At 46.6% G+C, this 22,952-nt stretch overlaps 1 protein-coding gene across 8 annotated transcripts in view; it reads right to left on the bottom strand.

Annotated features, from left to right (window-relative positions):
• The window catches only part of rbfox3a (RNA binding fox-1 homolog 3a), a 196,968-nt gene that overhangs the window by 14,051 nt on the left and 159,965 nt on the right, over positions 1–22,952 (bottom strand). For 4 of the 8 annotated variants that reach the window (XM_031861917.1, XM_031861918.1, XM_031861921.1 and 1 more), the window contains 6 exons: positions 21,386–21,688; positions 11,808–11,951; positions 7,640–7,693; positions 4,705–4,797; positions 3,891–3,951; positions 3,752–3,805 (listed from right to left, as the gene is read on the bottom strand). In XM_031861917.1, coding sequence (XP_031717777.1) covers positions 3,752–3,805; positions 3,891–3,951; positions 4,705–4,797; positions 7,640–7,693; positions 11,808–11,951; positions 21,386–21,688 — 709 coding nt within the window. The remainder of the gene's footprint in view (positions 1–3,751; positions 3,806–3,890; positions 3,952–4,704; positions 4,798–7,639; positions 7,694–11,807; positions 11,952–21,385; positions 21,689–22,952) is intronic. The other 4 variants (XM_031861919.1, XM_031861925.1, XM_031861920.1 and 1 more) reach the window with 2 other exon arrangements.

Here is a 22,952-nt window from a genome sequence, read left to right as displayed (position 1 = left end):
CCCCCCCCCCCCCCCCCCCCCCCCAAACACCCACCAACAAGGTGCATGGCACTTTGTTTGCTGCCAACGTACCAATGGACTGCCCTGGACTCGCAGGGTGCCCCCTTTCCCCCAAGTGATTTATAATGCTGACCTTGACATTTAAATTAGTCTCTTTTTTTGGAGCAGTGGACATCTGAGCGCAGTTGCTAAAGGGCAAAAACAATCCTCTTTGATAGTTTCCGAGGTGTGTTTCCCCCCCACCCCCTCTTCTTAACAAATCGGTGCTATTTCTAGGCCCCAGAGAGTCCAATTGCCTCTTTCTTTCCCTTTTTGGAAATTTGTATGCAATATGCATGCAGTGATGTATGTGAATGTAAACTTATAATGAGTTGGCGATAGGCTACACTGCTTCAATAATAACCCATAAATCAAAGGCACTGTCACACCTTGGTAAGCCCGTGAAAAGCAACAACAGCTACGGTGTATGAGAGCACAAACCTGGTCTAGCCACCAAAGTCAAACACCTTCCCCAGGAGGGGTGAGGGGGCTGGAGAAAATATGAGTTATGCGCTGGAGGGCGGCGGTGTCACGCCGCACCTCATATGTCATATGTGTCAACTTGAGAGAAGCTCAATACCTACAGAGCCAGTTGGACCTGAGGTAATCCAGCTCTGTGCCAATGATGGGGTCATAACCGGCTCCCATAAAGAAAGATCTGATTTTCCACAAGGTTGATCTCTCTAATACTTCCTGCTCAAATACATCGGGCACTGAGCACTTAATCCACGCACTGGGGACCGAAAACAGCTTAATCTAATCAAGAGTCTGGAGCTTAATTATCCCCCTAACGTACACTCCAACAAAGAAAGAATCTGTCTACATATATTAAGATGGCAATTAGCCTTTCTTTGCTGTCATTTATACAGCTGCTAGCTTTTCACGAGTGCTCAAGAAAACTCCACCTTAGCAGCAGAAAGTGTGAACCAGCGAATGAGAAGCTACTCATCTCCCGTCTCCTTAGGAATTAGCTGCGGAGGAGAGTCGCTCTCTGTTAGCCTGAGGGGTCTGGCCACATGAGGGGGTTTCTAAGTGGCAGCTGTCCATGATGCTGAAGACATCCAACACCAGGAATAATCCACAAAAGTTTGCCAATTATTGTAAAATGAGCTTAACAGTGGAAAGAAAAATGTATCGCGTGCAGATCTGCCTCTTTCTCTGATTTTTAACAAAAAATGTTCCATGTTTTGATTTGTAATATTCACATCAGCAACTGCTTTGTTATCATATCATCATCAAGAAAAAGAAAAGAAAATCAATGCCAATTTAAAAATGATCCTACAGATCCACATCTGTGCTCGTAAACATGCAAAGATACGTAAGTCTGTTCCATATGTAGATATACAACAAACTAATATATGCATATCTAAAACTATATACAAGCACAAATTAAAACGTATGCGCACCGTTGCTGTACACACTCACATTTGTATTTAGCCACACACCCACTCGCTGTGTACATAATTATAAACTGTATAAACAGACACGTATACAAGTGCCATTAAGGGAATAAATTGGATCAGGACAGAGCCAGTGAGATGGTCGTTATATATGGACAGACCTATATCTATATACAGCATATATATATATATACAGCATATATATATGCTGTATATATATATACACACACACAAGGCCAGAGTCTGGGGTTTGCTCTACAAAAAGTTTTCATGTAAACCAGATCAGCGCGGAGTAAAAGAGGACAAAGGTGAGCACAGATACTGGATGCCTACCAGCTGCTACACGCCATGATTTGTGCCACTGCCATGTTTTATTGCCAATCCCTCCATTTGACTTGGAGCCCGATCACCTTGCTCCTCTTCCCCCCCCCGTTGCAAGCTTCTAGATGTAGAACATTGACTCTGGGTTTCCCCCGCCTGCATGACCCCGACCACATACCCCCCCCCCCCTCCCTCCCTCCTCCATCAGTAGGAGGAGCCAATCTACCCTGGAAGAGGTTAAGAGCGGGGAGCCGGCATGAGGCTCTCATCCGTCATTCTCCTGAATGGGTTTTGAGGACAATAAACCTGTAGCGCCAGGACGAATGGAGACGAAGTGTGCTGTCACCGAGCCAGGATTTATGGCTCCCAATTTCACTGATCTCCCGCACAGAAATGAGGACTGATAAACAGTGATTAATCGCCTTTATATCCCATTTTACTCCCACCAAAAGTATATTAACTGTAGCTATGATGATTTTGGAATCCGTCCTGATTCCCACAAACCTGACTCTTGTGGAATTTGTTTCTTAGGGAGGGTGGAACATCGTCCTCATTTTTTTTTTTTTTCCCCAAAAACTAAAACGTCCCTTTTGCTGCTCATTAGGGCGGTTTTGTTTCAAAAATGTATCTCTTATTTATGTTTCTCATCTTCCCAGCTGGCAAGCATATGTTGTCGTTTAGGCTTGGCAAACTCCAGTGCCATGTCAAGACGACTTGAAAAATTAGCAGCCAATAAATCACCCAACCCCTCCTGCTTCCCCTGCCTGGAGTGGTGGACCACACTCCCTCTGATTTATGAGATGATTTGGGAAGTGTGTGTGCGTGAGTCTGTGTGAGTGTAAAATGGAGAAAGTGCGGCTGAGAGAGGGGCCATGTATTAGCGTCTGTGTTCTACATGGGTTATCTATTTCTGTATGCTGGAATGCTTTGGTCTGAGTGTGGAAACACAGGGCCGGCGATAGTGCTGTGTGTGCATATAGGTCAGTGAAGTGATTGTTTGTCTAAGTTAAGACTCACTTAATGTCCACGATTTTAATTAAGTGAAAACTCCACCTGACCGTGGCATGATGCACATGTTTGAACACGTGCATGCACCTTCAGAGGGGTGTGTGTATGTTCATGTGTGTGTGTAATTACCAGGGGGAAGATGTCGAAACCAAGAGAGGGCTGTGGGGGGAGGTTGGGTGGGAGGCATGGGGGGTGGAGTGAGGGGTTGGGGGATGAAATAAAATTGATAGATGACTGCTTTCTGTCATGGACAGTTATTTAGAGGTTCGCCGTAAAGCTGTCCGGGGAATGAACAGATTTTAGTCTAATGAGCAGAAAGGAAAGCCGTTAAAGTGGCGCGATGTGCTCAGCACTTCTTCCAAATGAAATAGTACCATTTCCCCCTCATTAAAATGCAAAGGGTTCATATAACATACAGCAATAAAGCTGGCATGTCGAGGCAGAGAGAGAGAGCGAGAGAGAGAGAGATAGGGAAAACCCCACTGAGCTCATCTCATTCCTCCATTACAAAGACCAGAAGGAATAGAGGCCTTCGACAGGGTAGGTGCCAACAATATCGCTCACTCAATCTCCCTTATTCGGTTAGCTCTGTAAAAGTCAATCTGGCGCACTTGGCAAATCCATCCACAGCAGCAGCCTCCACAATCTGATAACAGTTGCAGGGGCGCTTGCTCTTGAAATCATTTTTGATTTTTTTCTCAAAGCTTTACAGTTGCACACGGCGCAAACAATGGCTCAGGCTCCCTCAGCCACTCAGAGGGGCTTGGATCATCCACTGCTTATCTGGGCCGCTCTCAGATTCACTTTGATTTGAGGGGAATTTCATGTTCAGTAGGTTCAGGATGAGCCCGATTGTAGAAATTCAGGGGTCAGATTGGGATTGGCTGCGGCTGATAGCGGCCTCAGGTACGGTGCAGTGCATGTGGAGGAAAGGAAAAAAAATACACTCAAAATTTAAACTGCAGAAGCTGGAGGTCTCTTACCGGCATAGAGTTCAGGACCATAGACAGCTCCCACCACTGGATTCAGCTTCCAGCCTGGACAACAAGAAGAAAAGTCAACTCACAACGAGAACCACATGTTATCATTTGAAGGATGTCGTGATGCTGTCGGGACACTTACCATTCGTGTAAGGGTTGGCCACTTTTTTGTTTGTCATCACTCGTGCTGTTGCATTATTCACCTGTTCAAAGCGACAAAAAACACGCAGCGTGTTATTCCCCGACTCACTATGTCACTATCCAGACATCCAGGACGGGCCAGAAGCAGGCAGCAAACCCACACAAACGCATAACAGGACAGGTAAATAAATAAATGATTATGTAAATAATGCATGTAGCACTTCGGTGTGATTGAGATCACCCTTTCATGAATTTATTCATCATTTCATTTTTCTTACAGATTAAATTACTGGAAATAGGGGGGGGGGCATGCACCAATTACCTACAGGTATGAATAGAAATAATAATAACATCCTCCAAATACAGTAATTGGTTGGATAAACAAATGGATTCCAAAAGAAAAACAGACAGCGCTTTGATTGTCATCTATTGACCTGATGAGAGCGGGGGGGGGGCTCATCGTAAACAGGAGGAATTAGAGCAGGCAACACTAAACACTGGTGACAGCGGAATGCAGGTCGTCTCAGATTTGACAGCAAACCCAGAGGATGATGGCATGCATTCATTCTGCATCGTCAGGTCATGATGGACAACTGGCGTGTCCGGTTCGACATGTATGGATCCCGCACTCTACTGAGAAGGAGTTATACGCACCATTATGCATGCACGCATCCAGGCACACACACATTCAGGGATGCAGACATTCACACACACACAGAGCAGCCACATGCTAATGCATGGGGGTTTAAAGGTAAGTTTAGGAGGCGGCAGGCAGGAAGTAGAAAAAGATGGGAAAAGGGGAAAAATGAAAGCACCTCTATTTTGCGTCCCTCTACGATTGTACCGTTTAGTTTCTCCCGTGCACGATCAGCATCTGTGCTTGTTTCAAAAGTTACAAACCCAAAGCCCTGAGAGCGCCACGTTAGCCGCCGGTAGAGAAGAAGGAGAAGGGAATGACACACACACACACACACACACACACACACACACACACACACACACATTCATACACAGAGAGGGAAAAGAAAGGGGAAGGGAGGAGAGAAGGGAAAGAGAGGTGAGATGACAGGAGTAGGTGAGCAGCAGCGGCGGCAGAGTCGAGTTGTAAGCAGCCAGATTAATTAGAGGCAGTTAGTGAGGCGTCAGGAAACAGCAAACAGAGAGATCCGAGGAGGAGAGGATAACAGTGACATGACCTCGCGCAACAACACCAACAAACCTTCCTGCTTTACCCAATTAAACAGCACAGCACCGGTGCCATGGGTGAATGTCAGGAAGCCGCGGATGCAAAACAGCGTGTTAGCTGCCATAATAGTCACATAATTATCTACGCAACTTCAGCAGCGCGGACGCTCAAACAGCCCCCGGCTTCCTTTTGAAGACGTGGCCGACGGGAGGAGGTGAATCCTCCGAGGGAGAGACTTGATCTCTGGCTGTGTCTAATTCACTGCTCTAAGTAGGACAGCTTTCTTTTTGGAGGAAAAATGACGCCATCTCATTGATGCAGAAGAGTGAATGGTGTTCGCCACAAAAATACCAAACGTCTGTGATGAAGAAGAGCCTGATTATTGACTTTAAAAACCCCGACCAAAATATACCCAACCTCTCATTTCCACCCCCCTCCCCCAACTCTCTGACTCCCTCGCTCCCCTGGGGGGGGGGGGGGGGGGGGTTGTCACTTCCTTGAGTTATGTGGACTGGGATGCTGGACCTGAGCCCTGTAGAGGAAGCATTAAGATATGCTGGCCAAACAAGTCCCATTCCTTTGGTTTCTATATCTACTTATAGAGGTATACGGGCAGGGGGAGAGGGAGCATGGCCGGTGCTGCCTGATAATTGCTTGAGGATGTAATACATGTGAGAGATCTGGTACGCATACACAGGATCTCCGGGGCTGCTATTCCAGCATAAATAACACGGGACCTGTCCTCGGGGAAAAGAGATAAAGAAATAAATTCAAAAAAGGAATTGAGGGCAAAATGAATCCTTTGGACGTTCACCCGACTGTGGTTACCCCCCCTCTATCTTTATTATTTTACTTTTTTTATCATGCACAAATAATTAGCTTACAAGAGGAGAGAGTGGAGCCACCATTTTTCAAAGGAGACAAACATATTGAATGCAAATTGCCAAAGCTTCATAGAAAATAGATTGTTTATTAATGGCCTGGTAGGTTCATTATATAGCACACAGGGTGCGGGAGAGGGAGAGAGAGGCATCATGGGTAATGGCTTTGTAGAACACAAACAATAAATGCTTGTTACGGCGGAGGAGGCAGGTTTATCCGGTGCTCAATCTTGTCTGGCAGAGGGGGGGGCTGAGAGCGGCGGCGTCGCCCGGTTCCAGTGCTCCCTGCATGCCTTTATACGAGCCCAAACTACTCCAAGTATGAATGGGAATCAATAGTATTCATGCCTCAACACCCAGCCAGGGACCCTGTCTGCTTTATGAATGGGAAGCTGTGGAGCTTAGTACACTCTATTAAATGAACAGCTGGATGAGTAGCACTCGGGCTGTTCACGCCACCGCGGGCTTCACCTGTCCATGGTAGGTGGTTAGGAGACTGATACTGTGGTAACGCTGCAGCGAGGTGGATATTTTTCTGCTGGCTTGTTGGAGTTGAGACTTAGCTTTGGAATACATGCATTCACCCCTCCCATCACAGCCGTGAGACGCTGTTAAATAGATTGTAAGAGGTAGAATCTAGATGTTCTGTAGAACTGAAACCTTATAGAAGACGGCTGTATTTTCTTCTGTCAACGAATCCCATGAAAAGACCAAAAGTATTGTCTGTGCAGTCAAAGCCTGTTACATGGTATCCCTCCATTGTTGGCCCAGAAACTATTAATATATACATACACATCAATGCGTCGTCACAAACCCACTGTAGTTTATTTTGACAAACACCATCCTGCTGCCAAAAACACCCACTGGACCCCCGAATGTGGACTGATCCGCCGCCGAAAATAGTCCCCAACAACGGCACTATTTAGTCCTGTTGAAATAACTACAGTTTCCTTTTTTTTTTTAAATAAATCAGTGACCCAATTTTAAAGAGTGACACCTACAACAGCAACAATGGAGCTCATGCTGAGGGGCCACAGTGGGGAGGTCGCAACGTGCCAAGAGACGCGCTAACACATTGTCGCTTTTGCTCTTTTCATGGGCTTGTCATTTAACTGGCTCCTTTAAAATCACAGATGAAATCAGCTCGCATGTGTAAAAGCTTCCTGACGGAGAACACAGGATGTCATGTTTATTAACCAAAGCTTGAAACGCGAGGTGGAATTAGGATTAGCCTTCACATTTATTTTAGCTAAACTACATTCATTTGCAAAAACAGCCCCAGAGAACGTTGTTCTTATCCTGAACTATAGTGAAAACTAAAATGAGAAAAGCTGAATAATGTAGGACCAACACCCAGGCTTCACACAGCCGCTCCCTAAACAAGCAGTTTCAATTCCATAAGCTTCAGGACCTGCAGCCTGCTGGTGGATTAAGTGAATTGTGAAACAGCTCAATAATGAATTGATTGACAGGGCTAATGATTCACAACTTGGGTTAGAGCTGCAACAACAAAAACAACAGGGCGGGAGGGAGGAGGAGAAAGAGAGGCATGGTGGATGCAGCTCTCCAGGACCAGGCTTAGGGACCACTACTCTCAGCCAATGTACACACTACACTAATGCCATCATTAGGAAACAGAAGAAGTACATGGTAATGAAGCAGCTGGTGTTCTAGTTCACTTACCTTGGATCCTCGCTCATTAAAGATAATCTCCACATCTAAAATCTTTCCAAATTGCTGCAGAGAGAAAAGAGAAAGAGAAGAGAAGAGAAGGGCAGAGAGACGGAGTCAGAAAGCCTCACTGGCTGTGAATTCATGAGGACGACGACTGGAGAAAGAGAAACCATTAAGGCAATATGGAAATGTTACTTTTGTGAGGAAATGGTGGTCAATTTGCATTTGTTAGCTTTGGCAAACAGTTCTGCAGTTGGCTGGCAAACGCTTTAAAACAAAGAAAGTCGTAGCTGCTGCTTTAATGCGTATCTGTATCTCTGTCGATATGAAATGAGATCACAGTCTGTAGGAAAAACGGACCTATGATTGCGTCTCTGATGTTTGCTCGCTTGTTTTAACACAAACAGTAACAAAAAAAGGTCATAATATGAGGTGGTCTTGAGACGTGGGACCCCCCTCTACACGATCACCTGGGGAAAACTCACTTCCTCGAGTCCCCCCCGACTCTGTGGAGAGTTGGGAGGATGGGTGGTGTATATACCTTTCTATCCTCTTCTTTATTCTCTCCTCCTCTCTTTGTTTGTGTGCTCTCGCAGTCAACAGGACCTAAGGGCCGGTTCCCCGGGGGTTAACACGCTCCAGCCTTTTTTTTCGATTTAAAAGGCCTGCCTTCGGATCATTAGAAAACAGAGGAATGAAAGTAAACTGTAAGTTCCTCTAATGAGTGGAGTGAGAGCGACTTTTAATTGCTGTCTACAATGGCCGTATTATTTCATTAAAAGTAATTACCCTGTCAAGCGGTCCGCGTCGCCTTCATTTCGACGCAACGGGGAAGGAATGGGCCTTCCATGTGGTCGACGCTCAATGGGAATGGATGGATCGTTTGACTGAGCCACTAATAGGGGTTAGGAGGAGCTGGCTGTTATCTGGCTGAAGTGAGTGGAGTGGGGCTTGAGGAGGTGAGGGTTTATGGGTTAGCTAAAAAGCACATGCCAAAACCACCCCCCCCCCCCCCCCCCCCCCCCCTCCTACTTGAAAGGGTTACGCGGTGGCCTAACCACAGCCGAGTTAAAGGGGAAACAAAGCTTGGTTATTTAAAAGCTCGTCTGTCTCAGCACAGTGTGTCCTCTCCCCTGTATATACGCTCTGAAAGGATTCCATAGATCCCTTTAACACACATCTGCCTCATATGGCGCTCAGCTCCATTGATTCGAATGGGAAAGTGTTGGCTCGATCGCACACGCAGTCATTTATATCCCAGCGTGATGCACCACTTTTTTTTCTTTTTTCGCCCGAGATGACAATGCTTCCCCCACGCGATGTGCAGATGCTAATTGTTTTAACCGAGCGTAATGGGCTCGTGGCGTCGATTAATTAGTTTCAGAGGAAGACGTCTTGGTGGATTTCCACATGGCGCTGGGGACTGCTCGCTGCTCACCAGTGATCGCATGCACTCCTGTCCCCGCCTACCCACTCACACACACACACACCACAGAAACAGCTGCATCAGCAGCACCGATAAACAATAGCTTCAATGGGAGGAGTCTCCAGAGGGAGGACGGGGGGACTGACGTCATCTAAGAGGCTGCAGCTATAGACGACTAAAACAATTCAAAATCAATACGAAAGACACAAGATAAACATTTTAAAGTACCGGCCGCTGCATATTTGATCCTATATTTTGATTTCTACATTACATTTTAAGAGATTTGAATGTGTTTTTCTCTGCCATTCCAGGCATCCCTTCGTTTCTACTTCCACATGGCTCCCATTACATTATTGTTATTAAATAAAACCCTGTGCACTTCAGATACATTACAGAGGAATAGAAAACGTATGCAGAAATGATCCAGAAAGGGAATGGATGCCTGGAAATCATACGTACAAAACAAATTGTACGCCTGATTTGCTGTAAAGGAGACAAAACAAAGCGGTGCGGCCTTTTGATTCAGCGCAGCCTTGTGTGAAACTACAAATACGCCCTAAGCCTCCTCGTGCGGAAGCAACAAATAACACCGAGGCCACTGTGGCCCCCACCTTTGATTTGCTTGAACGTCTTTAAGCTCTTAAGAAACCTATAATTACGCTCCGGCAGCCCTGTGTGTGTTCAAACAGTAGTGCCAGTGTGGAGCATGCTCAGGCACAGCAGTCAGCGTGACAGCAGGATGCGAGGAGGGGGGCAGGGTGGGGGAAGTGGGGCGGAGGTCCTGATTGCTCCGGGGGAATGCTGTGAGAGCCCTTACATGCACTGAGGGAAGCACTGCTGAGGAACCCGGTCGCACAAACGAGGGCACCCTCGAGCAGCGCAGCATGGGCGCCGCACAGAGCTCGCCCGCTCGCTCGCTCGTGCTTGGAGTGTTTTCATTTCCGCTGCACTCGCGAGCTCTCAGAGATCACAGTTTCTAATTACTGATTAAGGTCCGCTGTGGTCGTCCTAATGAGCCCTTCATTCAGCGCCTCGTTAAAAAGGCTCACAGGTTTCTCCGCACCCCTTTAACCCTGGGGGGGGGGGGCATCTCAGGCATTCCCCTCCTTGTTTTAGGGTGCCGGCACCAAAAGAGTTAGGGTTTCTCCGTGCCGTGTGACGGAGCAGCAAACTCCACCACTCTCCTTCTCCTCCGTCTCCCCCCCCGCTGCATGTCTGTGGGTTTCACTCACGCGCAGCAGTAATGGCGTATTGAGCCGGTGGCGCTCCAGAAGCCATTAGAGCTGGATGGGATGAGGCTTTTGCACACGCCGCTCACACAAAAGCCCATTGTGGGGGCCGTGTCAGAGGGTGGCGCGGACCAGCTATCTCCTTGCCAAGTTCTACCCGAGACAATCAATCCCAGCAATCCTCTACTATGCCAACCACCAGGAGGGGGGGGGGGGGGCAACACGTGGGGTGATTGAGGGGGACTGGGTGGGCCGCGATCAATTTTGTATCGTATATCTGCATGCGTCGGGCCAGGCACACAAAGCCTCCGAGCTAATTACTGAGGCGATTTGGATTCAACGCGACCTGCACCAGAGACGCGAACAATAACGCCCACAATGAGAGAGAGAGAGAGAGAGAGAGAGAGAGAGAGAGAGAGAGCAGCCATGTTGTCTGCAATTTATAAAAGCCCCAGCCAGGGCTCTCCAGTAATTAATATCATCAGCTGGATGTTGTCTTCATAAGAACGAGAATTAACGCCTCCGGGTTCTAATGGTCCAATTAGCGTGTAACATTTAAAGTACATTTTTGGCAATCGTCTCCGTTCAGATCCATTATGGTTATTGAATTGGGGATGTATGGTTCAATTCTTATTGAGGCTTTTGTGAGACACAAGGGTGAGCTGTTGAACTATTCATTGCCTCATTAATTGGGCAAGAGACAGGGAGAGAGACAGGGAGAGAGAGAGAGAGAGGATCTCTGTCGAGGGCTTCTGGTACGCTGATATGTAATCTGATTGCGTTTGTCTGCAGCTGACGGCATCTGTATGCGTATCTTTGAAACAGGAAATTATTCAGTCATGATTCCAGCAAGCTTTTGGAGAAGGAAGCTGGTGAAGTTTTTTTTTCCCCCGGTCACAGTTTTTGTCATCATTTCCAAATGTTAATAACTTTGCTCTCACCAAGTTAATTGCTGACATCTGGGGACACGGCAACGTTGCTCAAGCTCATCAAGTTGATCAAACTGGTTTTAAATCAACCGGTTTGCCAACGGAGAGAGAGGACGAAGATGAACGGTGGAATGATCGGCGTGCTGGGCTCCATCTCTCACCTGACTTCACTCTGGTGTCAGAGTAGCTGTGAGGTTTCTTCCTCTCACCCATCAGCACCTGATTGTGACCGATTGGGCTGTTTATCTTTACTTTTCCCCCAACTTGTAAAAATTCAGAAAATGTAGTAACTTGATGAGAGAATGGCCTCGCTCACTAAACACGCGGCCTGTGGGATTTGAGCCCAGCTGCTTGTTCTCCCTGAAGCTTGAATATTTCATTTCTTCCGGCGTAAGTGAAGCCGCTCTTTGTTTCAGGCGAGGCGGCGTGCCTCCAATACAAAAACCCGCTTTGTTGTTCCGTCGTCGCCGTGCTCACAGATCACAGGACTTAACTTAACAGGTACACTGTGACATTAAGCAACAGGGGAAAAAAGGCCCCCAACCTACAAAAATAAGTTGTAATAAATTGGATTGTTCCTCCGTGGCACTCACCCCAAACATTTGCCTTAGGTCGGGGTCCCGGAAGCGGAAGGGAATGTTGGAGACGTGTAACCTTTTGGGCTGCTGCTTCTCTGAAGAGTCTGAGTGCTGGAGCTGGAGCTGCTGAGAGCCCTCTGTTTGCGTCACATCATCTGTCTGCCAGAGGGAAACAAACAGAAAAGACACAAGCTGCTCATTAGCTGCTACAGTATACTGTACCTCCCGGTCCTGAAGTACGAGAAGGAAGAAGAAGGGGGGTTGAAATAGGAGGGGGAGGGGGGGTGCAGGGGGGCTAACTAACTTACTCAGCGTCTGCCATTTTTCAATCCGGGCGAGAAAGCCGAAGCGATAAACAGCCGATGACTTATAGTGTCAAACCTGAGGTTGTGCATTACAAATCCACTTATTAATCTCTTGCACTTAGCTCTCGAGCAACAGCGAAGATTGAAGGGAGCTGACAAGAAGGCGTGGATATAGATCCCACAGAGCCCTGACACGTCTAGACTAAAGACACATTATTGGTGACGTTTGCACACAGCCGTCAGAGTGCACAGGGACCACAGCCCTCAGCGTTGTTGTTTTCCATCATTATGCGAATGCTATGCTGACATTTCTATATAAATGACGCGTCGGATGTCAATGACAAATTCTGCTTGTTTCTCCCTGTGACACCCGTGATGGATTCCACTGAGGTGCTGCCGGCTTTGTCTGTTTAGATGGACCTTGTTTCTGAGGCAGGTTTTATTTTGTTCCTGATGTATTTTCTGTGAACAAAAGCTCATCGGTCCACAGAATAGTCCTCTCTTCTATATGCACGGTTGTGGGATAAGTCTATCCTCACAAATCCTCATATTTGGTAAAATAGGTAATTGTCTTTTAAAACACATTTAACTTCTGCACAAATTGTTCATGAAACTGTTTTCTAACCGTCGTTAAGGTTAATTCAATGATTATTTGCCCTTTCTTTCAGCGTTAAATCACAAGGACAGTATCATTCTCATGTATGAATATTAAGTGTGGTGCTATAGATCCAGGAGGCTATTAGCCTAGCTTAGCATAAAGACTGGAAGCAGGTAATCTGGCTCCGTCCGGCACCGCTAACGCTCGCTCATTCACGCATATATCTCGTAGTTTAATCTGGACACAAACACAGATATAAAGGCCATATTTTATTTTACCAAACAACACCCGGGTGAGGTGACAGTGAGGTTGCCAAGTTTGGTCGTGCCTGAAACCTACACTAAAGACGGGTAAATGACAGACTGTATCTGGCAACCCACTGTAAAGCTGGAAACACCTGCACAGATGTACAGATAATACACACAAGATACGTCCTGTTAGTTAGTGAGCTAAGTAGCGTCGAAGCCCGACAAAGGAAACAATCACGTACTACTCCCACCTTTACTTCTGAGAGAGGACAGTAGTCTCTTGCATGACCACAAGAGGCCCCCTCATCAGGAAAACATGAAGGTTGTTTTTAGCATGTTTTGAACAAAGTGCCGTGTTCTTCCTGGTGGGAAAAGTCTCCATTCAGCGGATGATTAAAATCAATACAAAATAAACCCCGGTGATTCGTAGAGCAACTGAATAAAGGAGAGCAGAGAGGAAGGGGAGGGTGAGAAATGAGAGAGTGGAAGTGGCAGATATTGAGCACAAAAGCTGTTTGAATGTGATATGTAAACTGCGAGGTCTCCCGGGAAGTGCTCTCTCCGAGCACGGCAAACGCACACCATACACCCGGCTGGGAAGTCACACAGGCGGAAACAATCTCGTACGGAGACGCAGACGTGAAAAGGGAGAAGGTTGTTGCCGGAGTACGAGCGGTTCAAATGACACACAGCGGTAACCCTCGCCCCGCTCCGAGGCTGTCGCACGGCCGCGGGCCGCTCTTAGTGATACATTTCCCACCATTTAGGAAATGGGGAAGGGATTTATTCATTATAATTCATCATCACAGTGTTATCATTATCATCATGATCGTAATGATGATCGCCTTTATTATTCTCATTATCATAATCACAATCTCCACTGTAATGGCCGTCATTTATTCGGTTTTTATGGCCCATTCGGAGACGGTGACATACATTGTTAACGGTGACAGTTGTTTGATTCAAGGTCCCACTTTGTCTCCCCTGCAGCCACCCAGGTACGGCAGGTCGGTGGCAGCGGCCTAAGTCCCGCTGGCCCCTGGGGGCTTTGACGGCTTCCAGGACCAGAGGGGGTAACAAGTGGCGAAGGACACGGCGGGGTGGGAGGGGGGACGAAAGAAATGCACCGCTGAGGAGTGGATTTGTGACAGAGAGACGGTCAGAAAAGGGGTCTTAACTCTGCCGTGTCCTCGCGCGCTGGAGGTTAATAGCCTGAGTAGCCATGTTGGGCCCCGGGGGTGACACATTGCAGACAGATGCTGGGACCGCGGAGGGTGACAAGGTACCAGAGCCCCGCGGGTCAATCCGTTTCATCGGTCACACATGACACTATCGACCCTTAGCGTATGTTGCCAGACTACTGAGCGCCGCTGTCCTCCAGCTCTGTCTGCCTGGCTTCTTATTATTTATATACAGTATATATATATAAATATATATATATATATATAAATATATATACGTATATCCCGGCGAGCACAGTCGCGTGTTTGCAAACATCGAGATTAACTTTCACTCGGGCGCTCAAACAGGCCAGCAGCACGCTGACATCGGAGGGGGGAGGGGGCAAATACACATACGGAGGAACACAAATGCTGAATTGCTGAGTCCCAAGCACACCAGACCGCATCCTACTAACTCAATAACTCGGGGTGTCACTGAGATCCGGGACGCCTGCCTCTGCGCGCCGCTCCCGCCGTCTCACAGCCTGCCTGGTTTGTGAGACGTTGGTTTTTGCAGTGGAAAATAATTACCTCCGTATTACCATAGGAGGCCACCTTCAGTGGCACTTTACTGTCCCGACAGCTGCTGTCACGGAGGACGAGGAGGAGGAGGAGGGATGCAAAACACGCCATCACCGCCAGAGAGCTGGCAAACCAGAGAGTGAGAGAGCTGTCAACTCCAGCAACTCTCCGGCTTCCTGTTCAGTCATTTCTCTAAAAGACTCCCTTGCTGTTATTTGCAAATCGCCTGCAAAGTGCTCTGCTCAGCACTTTCCCCCTCCTCACAGAGTGGCATTACACGAGCATAATTGAAACTATCTGATTGGAATGCTGCCAAGCAGGTAGATTACATCCGATTAAATGGGGGGGGGTGGGGGGTACTGCGTCTTTGCTTGCAAGAATTATAATGCATGAGCTTTCATTCATCATCCCCCCCCCCTCTCCCGATCCTGCACTGTTTGTTTTCTTTCTATAAAGCAGCCACAGACATAAATCCTCCCCCCCCTCCTCTGATTAATGTTAAATAGGTGTAGCGGAGTTCTTCGGGCGTTCAGGGGACAGAACTGTAAAATTGTCTGCGTGGACGGTTTTGGGTGATTGACAGCTGGAACACCAATAAGGTTTGGAAAGACATGGATCAAAATTAGAATATATATCTGGTTCTTTGGTTGAAAGCGTGGACGAATAAAAACTAAAGCAAAATCTCAAGATACATTTAGTTCGGAAGCATCACTGAGCTTGAACTTCAGGGTTCTGGCTCACTTCTGGAAGAGGATTGTGGGTATTGTAGTGCTAAACCGACTTCACTGAAATAACCCGAAAAGATTAAAACCGATGGACACGGATTGAGATGATAACACCGGGGATGTTTTATTGTTGTTTTTATAGTCAACAGATCCCAACAAACGAATGTGTCTCCTAACACGTACTGTGTGTGTGTGTGCGTGTGTGTGTGTGTGTGTGTGTGTGTGTGTGTGTGTGTGTGTGTGTATCTTATCTTCTTCCTCTGAGCCATAGAGCTCCATTAAAAACACATCACTGAGCCTCACTGTTGCACTGGCTGACATGTTCCTTCATCACCATGAACACACACACACACACACACACACACACACACACACACACACACACTGTAGTATATTTGGACTTAGTCCCACAAATACTCACCAGAGCAGTGATCCTTAAAGTGAGATTCCTTCGTTTAAATGATCATGATTTAAACTCTTTGTTTTTTTGATTTTTTTTACAAAAGACTTCATAGTTCAACGAATACTATTTATTTTGTCTTAATCTAAAATATTTCATCGATCATGTTCTAATATAACACATTGTATATTATTTTAAATACTGTAATCTGAATCTGTGTTATATTTAGCCTGTGTGTGCACTGAGAGTGAAACACTGTGTGAGTGTGTGTGTGTGCACTGAGAGTGAAACACTGTGTGAGTGTGTGTGTGTGCACTGAGAGTGAAACACTGTGAGTGTGTGTGTGTGCACTGAGAGTGAAACATTGTGTGAGTGTGTGTGTGCACTGAGAGTGAAACACTGTGTGTGAGTGTGTGCACAGAGTGAAACACTGTGTGAGTGTGTGAGTGTGTGTGAGAGTGAAACACTGTGTGAGTGTGTGAGTGTGTGTGTGAGAGTGAAACATTGTGTGAGTGTGAGTGTGTGTGCACTGAGAGTGAAACACTGTGTGAGTGTGTGAGTGAGAGTGAAACACTGTGAGTGTGTGAGTGTGTGTGAGAGTGAAACACTGTGTGAGTGTGTGAGTGTGTGTGAGAGTGAAACACTGTGAGTGTGTGAGTGTGTGTGAGAGTGAAACACTGTGAGTGTGTGAGTGTGTGTGTGAGAGTGAAACACTGTGTGTGTGTGTGTGTGTGTGTGTGTGTGTGTGTGTGTGTGAGAGTGTGTGTGTGTGAGAGTGTGTGTGTGTGTGTGTGTGTTCTGAAATGCACATCAAATGATCCCTTTTCTCTTGATTTGCCTTTGATATTTAGTTTAGGTACAGATTTACTTTCAGCTAATTGAACTGATTTATGAACAGTTTTATTGTTTTATGTGTTGAGATGAAGCAATCTTTAACACACGTCTCGTGAATGTATCTTGTGTTGTTCCTTCACATAACGAAGACTGAGGACATACATGAGCATGAGGGGGGACACCGGTATAGTCTCTATCTTGTAATGGAAATGGTCTTTGGCTCGAAAACAATTAAGAACCTCTGCACTAGAGGAACAAATGTGGATTAATCCACCGCTGAAAATAGTCCCCAACAAATGTCCAAATTCCTCCTGTTTGTTTGATAAAAACTACAGAGGCAATGACTTTATTACTTGACTTAACTTGTTGGTTTGGTCTTTTCATGGGATTTGTTGACAATAAGAAACAATATAACATGCTTAAAGGGTCCAGGAGAGGTTGTGGATATCTATAATATCTTTTAAAAAGAAGTGAATATACAGTTGTGGTGAAATCAGCGGTTCCTCCCACGTCCAGATAACACAGTCATCCCCTTCTTAATGGCGGCCTACATGCTGCCGTCAGCGCCGCCTCCGAAAGCGACACCCTGACGGGGGTCACAATCCCTTAAACACGGCTCACGAGAGATGAGAGCGCGTGCGCGTGTGCGTACGTGTGGATGTTTGCTTGTGCTGGCCCGGGTGTTTCTGCATGCCCTTGTGTGTGTGTGTGTGTGTGTGTGTGTCTATGTTATCACAGTCCCCCAGAATACCCTTTGGAAAATCTTCATGCCGCTGACACGGGCTGTGAAAAATCTGGAATTGAGTGCTGCCCTAACGCCACTGCCTTAATTTGTTATCTGAAAAGAGAATGATTACTCATGAAATTCAACCAAACCTCAGACTATTTGAACTGAGCCAGATAACGAGCTCAGTTTTTTTTTTTCTCTTCTCCAGCAGAGCTCCCTGGCAGCCCTCTGCTACCCTCATCTCCTAGGATTTGGAGAAAAGTTGGGGGCTGCCTCTCACATCCTCAAGTCGCCTGCTTTCAAGTCAGCTTGTTTGAACATGGCACAGAGCGAGGTCCCAGAGGTCCGGCTCTGGACAACGACACCTTCCTAGTATAGACTGGGGGGGGGGGGAGTGGTAGACACGAGAAGCAAAGAGAGAGTCCCAGCGCCTCATTAAAACATACACACTCTCCGCTCTCTGCAGGGAATTCACACAGAATCCATACGTTTCACTGAATTTTCACTCTCTCTTGACTCTTTTTTAAGTCTTTAAGTCGAGAAGATGTGCAGAGTAAAGCGTCTTCGTGGGGTGGAGGAGCTGAGCGCAGCAAAGTCGAGCCTTGGGAGGAGGGCGAGCGACGGTGGGGGGGAGTCTCAGTGAGTAGCTGATCTGCTCCCTCAATCTGTGTTTCTGCAGGGTGCCCTAATCAAAGGCACCCGGGCCCGTCTGTGGCAACCCAGAGCAAACAGGCTGGGTCTGTCATTAAAGCCGGGGAACTCAGCGGTGGGCGACACTACACCAGCGGCCCCCGAGGATTAGACTCTCTGTTTACACCCCACTAATCTCATCCCTCTGTCCTCCCGGAGAAAAAAAAAAGACGGGGTGGAAGTCGGGAAGAGAGCGTGGATGAAGAGAATGAAGATGGTGGAAAGCCAGGGACAGCGCAGAGAGAGAGAGAGAGAGAGAGAGGGGGGGGGGGGGAGGAGAGCAAGGCGAGCTCTCATCTCTCCATGGCCACCATCTCTGGGCTTTCTTCACAGCGGGTGAGCAGATGAAATCAAATCAAATGAGAGAGAGAGAGAGAGAGAGATAGTGAGCGGGGGAGTGGTGTACAGTGTCGAGGGGGGAGGAAGAGGAAGGAGGAGGAAGGAGAAGAAGGAGGAGGCTGAACCTCCTGCCAAGTCCTCTCCTCACTTTAAACTTTCTCGTGTGTCAGCCATTACTGTAAGTGCGGCGCATAACCAGCGGAGCAGTTGGAGAGCGGCGCACAGATCTTTAAATCAAACACCGCTCCATTACGGGGCACCGGGCGATAACGACGCCGCCGCCGCCGCTCGAGTCGCCGCGGCTCCGCTTCCTGCCGCATCAGCACTTTCTCGCCAGCCAAATGTCCCATTCGTCCACACGGCAATCGTGAGGGCTCGGTGAAAATGGGAGTTATTAACAAAGCTCTTTATGAGTGACCCAGATCCCTCTCAGGAGGGCTGTGGCCTCGCTGTGCCCCCCCCCCCCCCTCCCTCCCAGCAGGTGTTTTCACGCTAAAATGAAAAGGAAGGTCTCGAGGTCTTATTCTTTTCTTTTCTTTATCTCATCTCTGCCAGCATTATCCGTCTCTCTTGACACGTCTCCAAAGTTTGGAGCTAAGTCGTCCTCCCTTTTATCTGCATCTGCCTCGTGTGAAGGTAAATCCCAGGTCGAGGTATTTCATATCAGAGTATCAGAACACAAGAATGAAATGTATAATATAGAATTTTGAATTTCAGCCGTGTATCTCGACGTGCAGCGTTGCCAGCGGTTTTGTTTTTCCACTTGGAGTGCCAACACTTTAAATATATGCAATCTTACGGTGAGGGGAAAGGAGCGTAATCAGGTCCTGGCACAGAAGGTACCGTCTTGTGTTTAAAGGCACGTCTCTAACATTTAAATGCGCTCGCAAGTAACTGATTTGAGACAGCCTGTCTTCCTTTAACGGACCGAGAAAGATGAGGGGAGAAGGGCGTGTCCTCCTTTTTAGAGAGCCTGAATCATTCATGTGTACATCGTGTCACATCTCCTTTACGCAAATAAATAAAACAGCGCAGGCTTACATGTTTTTTTTGGGGGGGCCCAAATGGCTCCTCAGAAATGCACTTTCATTCCACGAGCATATCTTCACCCAAATTCACCTCCTACGGTCGAGCACAAAGCGCCGCCGTGACATCAAAGTCTTCTGCTGCTTCCTGATGATTAGTCCTCTCCGCGCTACTGTTACTCTCCACCTTCACTTTTATTTAGTTTTTTTGTGAAGGTGATGCAAAGAATAATCACATTTTCAACTACAATAATAAAAAATACAATAAAATATTTAAAAAATCTGGATGTAGTCCATCACACCACTGGTGCAACTGCAACGTTTCCAAATGCAACTCTGGGTAAATCAAATATATACCACAATAATACAGGATTATATTTGCAAATGAAGAGAAATGAAGTCTCTTTCAACACACCTTGATTAAGATCATGTATAATTATGATTTATGCGATGTATAATTAAAGGTGTAATTGCTATTAATTCACTACATTTTAATTTATCGTCTGTGTGCAACTGTGAGTTAGATTCGTGGGCAAATTTGTAAATCTCCCGTGTTTCTGAGAGAAGTTGCTTTATGGCACAAGACAGGAAGTGGTCGTTAGCACAAATGGCGCTGGAGCGTTCAGGCTTTGGGCAATGGCAGACGATGGGAAGTGTGAGGGGGATAAAAGTAAAAACAAACAAACAACAACATTCCTCGGAGAAACAGAAGTCAGGGAGGGGAAACAAGAAGCAGGAAAAGATTCGATTTAGCTTCTCAATCAAACTGCTGTGAGACAGAAGCCACCAAGCATGCTGACTTCAGTCTCCTTTGTTAAAGCTGCAACTGGTAACTTTATCAAATAATTCACTTGATCTCGTCAGTGGTTCATGAGAAAGATAATCAGGTGCACGCCTCCTTTTAGCGCTCCGGAGAAGAACAACCTCTCGTTTTTTGACCCGGTCGTCGTGTTAAAAACGTCCGAGTCCACCGGCTGGAGAAAACGTTCTCATTTCACAGCTGAACAAGAACTAGAATATGTTTCTGAAACATTAGGAGCACTACTGGAGGAAGAAGGACCAGATTATCTCCTTTGCAAGTCACAAATATATCTTTAGTCTTTGCACTCGAGTCCCAAGTCGAGTCCCAAGTCGAGACCCAAGTCGAGTCCCAAGTTGAGACCCAAGTGGAGTCCCAAGTCGAGACCCAAGTCGAGTCCCCAGTCGAGTCCCAAGTCGAGACCCAAGTCGAGTCCCCAGTCGAGTCCCAAGTCGAGAACCAAGTCGAGTCCCAAGTCGAGTCCCAAGTCGAGTCCCAAGTCAAGTCCCAAATCCTGAACTTGGAGTTCCGGTTCTTAAACAAGTCATAATGTGCTCTTCACCTAATGTAATGCCATTTTTAACATCAGCGTAACAATATATCAAATTTGACAAAAATTCCGAACGCTTTTTTAAAATTTGTATTTATCTGTTGAAACAACTTCTGTCTGACTGAAAAATGTCGACTTGCTGTGAAAGAAAAGGCAAACTGAATTAATGTCTCTTGATTCATGAAATTGATTTTTGTGGCACACTTTTAAAATGACATGCTTTTTGATCTCTGGGGGAAGGTATCGAGTATTTTCAAGTCAAAAGGGTCAAGTCCGAGTGAAGTCACGAGTCGTTGGCGTTTAAGTCCAAGTCAAGTCTTTTTAAAATGTGTCAAGTCGAGCCAGAAGTCATCAAATGTGACTCGAGTGCAAGTCATGTGACTCGAGTCCTACCTCTTGGTTACAGTTATAGTTTCAGGAAGTTATTTTTGTTCAAGTTACCAACTGCAGCTTTAATGATAAAAATGTCCAGAATCACAATTTACCAATTATAAATTGACTTTGAAATCAATACACATAAATACATTATACTCTTTCTCTAGACATCATCAACGTTAGGAAGAGAAAAAAACGAAATAAAAAGGTAAAATAGTGATAATAAGATATTTTACTTGCTGACAGCGTGTTGAGAACAGTGTTTGCAGATGATGAAGGACACTGACCGGTGCGGTCGTGGTGGCGGTGATGGCGGGCGTGCTGTTGTCAGTGCCGGCCGGCTCGCTGTGCGTCTGTGTGGGCGTGTAGAGGGTCATGGCGTGCTCGGGGACCCGGCTCTGCCCGGTGTAGTCCTGTGTCGGGAGCGGGTGCGGTGCCGCAAACTCTGCGGGGATGCCATTCTGTGGGGGAGGCGGGTACTGGGCTGGGGTGTACGGCTGGGCCATCGCTTCTGGGGGGTTAGTGGCCTCTTGGTTACCCTGCGAGAGAAACGCACAACGTGAAGCAAAGCGTTACAACTACAGATTAAAGTACGTTGTTTGACGGGTACAAGCAGCATGAAAGTTCACCAGTGCGATTAGGGAGAGGCAACCGGGGAGCGTTGTCCTGCAAACCAACTAAGTCAGGTTTGGGGAAACAGCCATCACATCACATCTCAGCTCACATTACAGAATTCCTTGATCACCGCTAATGAACACAGTTTATGTTGTAGAGCATGGCTCGCTGTCGGAGGGGCAAGAGTCAGGCGGGAATCTCAATTGCACTCGTGGCAAAGCGCAAGAGGAAAGATCAATTAATTGATAAAATTTTGATTAGGGCCTTTGATTTCAGTGACAGGTCTGTTAAAGTAGCAGCTGCTCGCTCTCCGAGCTCCGCTCGCCTACTTTAAACATCAACCCGTGTCTCACTGTAGGAGCTTTCCTACCACTCATGGTGCTGTTTGGAATCGTTCCTAACGGGGGCCAAAACCAGGATTCTCGTCTGATGTGTTTTGGCACCGTGTTGAAATCTCAAATGCAGTTTTGCCGTACAAGAACCTTGGCAAACATTAAATGTCTGAAACTAGCAAAATCGGAAAGTTTCCCAGAAGAGAAAAACAAGAATGCAGAGAAGGATGTGACCGAGAATGACGCCAGATTAAATGTCAAGTGCCTTTTGATACTTTCAGTTTTAAAACTCTTTGGAGACACATTCAGTTGGTATCTGAAGGGCGCTTTCACAAGCCGTCGCTTAGTCCGTTTTAGTAATCGTACTCTGGTCCGGACCAAAACAAACATTTACATGCCAACTCCGTGAGCATAATGCGATCCCCATTGCAGGAAGTAAACCAAAAACACAGGCGTTCTGTTGAGATGGAGGAAGGTAAACAACAGGTACACTGGAGTGGGAAAGGACTGAGTTGGACTTCTGCAAAAAGTCCAAAAATGGTGACGCTTATAAAGTAAAATGAGATGAACTGAAAGAGAAGGGATTCGGGCTGCACAGGAGATCCGAGTCAAAGTGAAAGAAACGTTGACAGCCGATTCCCTGCGTAGAGATAGCAGCTCTCAAGACAAAATAAATAAATTAATTTGCCCGTTTTTACCCGATCCCTCAGCAAAAATATATATTTAGTTTTGTTCTTCTTTAATTTGTTCATTGTGAAACCGAACCAGACGAAACAGAGAATGAACCAAACGAACTACGGCTCATGAAAACGCCCCTGAAAGAGTTTGAAACTGAGCCCAACTCTCAAACTTCCAT

This window comes from Anarrhichthys ocellatus, unplaced genomic scaffold (genome assembly GCF_004355925.1).
Source record: "Anarrhichthys ocellatus isolate YVR2014 unplaced genomic scaffold, GSC_Weel_1.0 scaffold26, whole genome shotgun sequence".
Taxonomy (NCBI): domain Eukaryota; kingdom Metazoa; phylum Chordata; class Actinopteri; order Perciformes; family Anarhichadidae; genus Anarrhichthys; species Anarrhichthys ocellatus.
The sequence above is the reverse complement of the archived record's forward strand: the minus strand, read 5'-3'. Positions and strand labels throughout refer to the sequence as shown.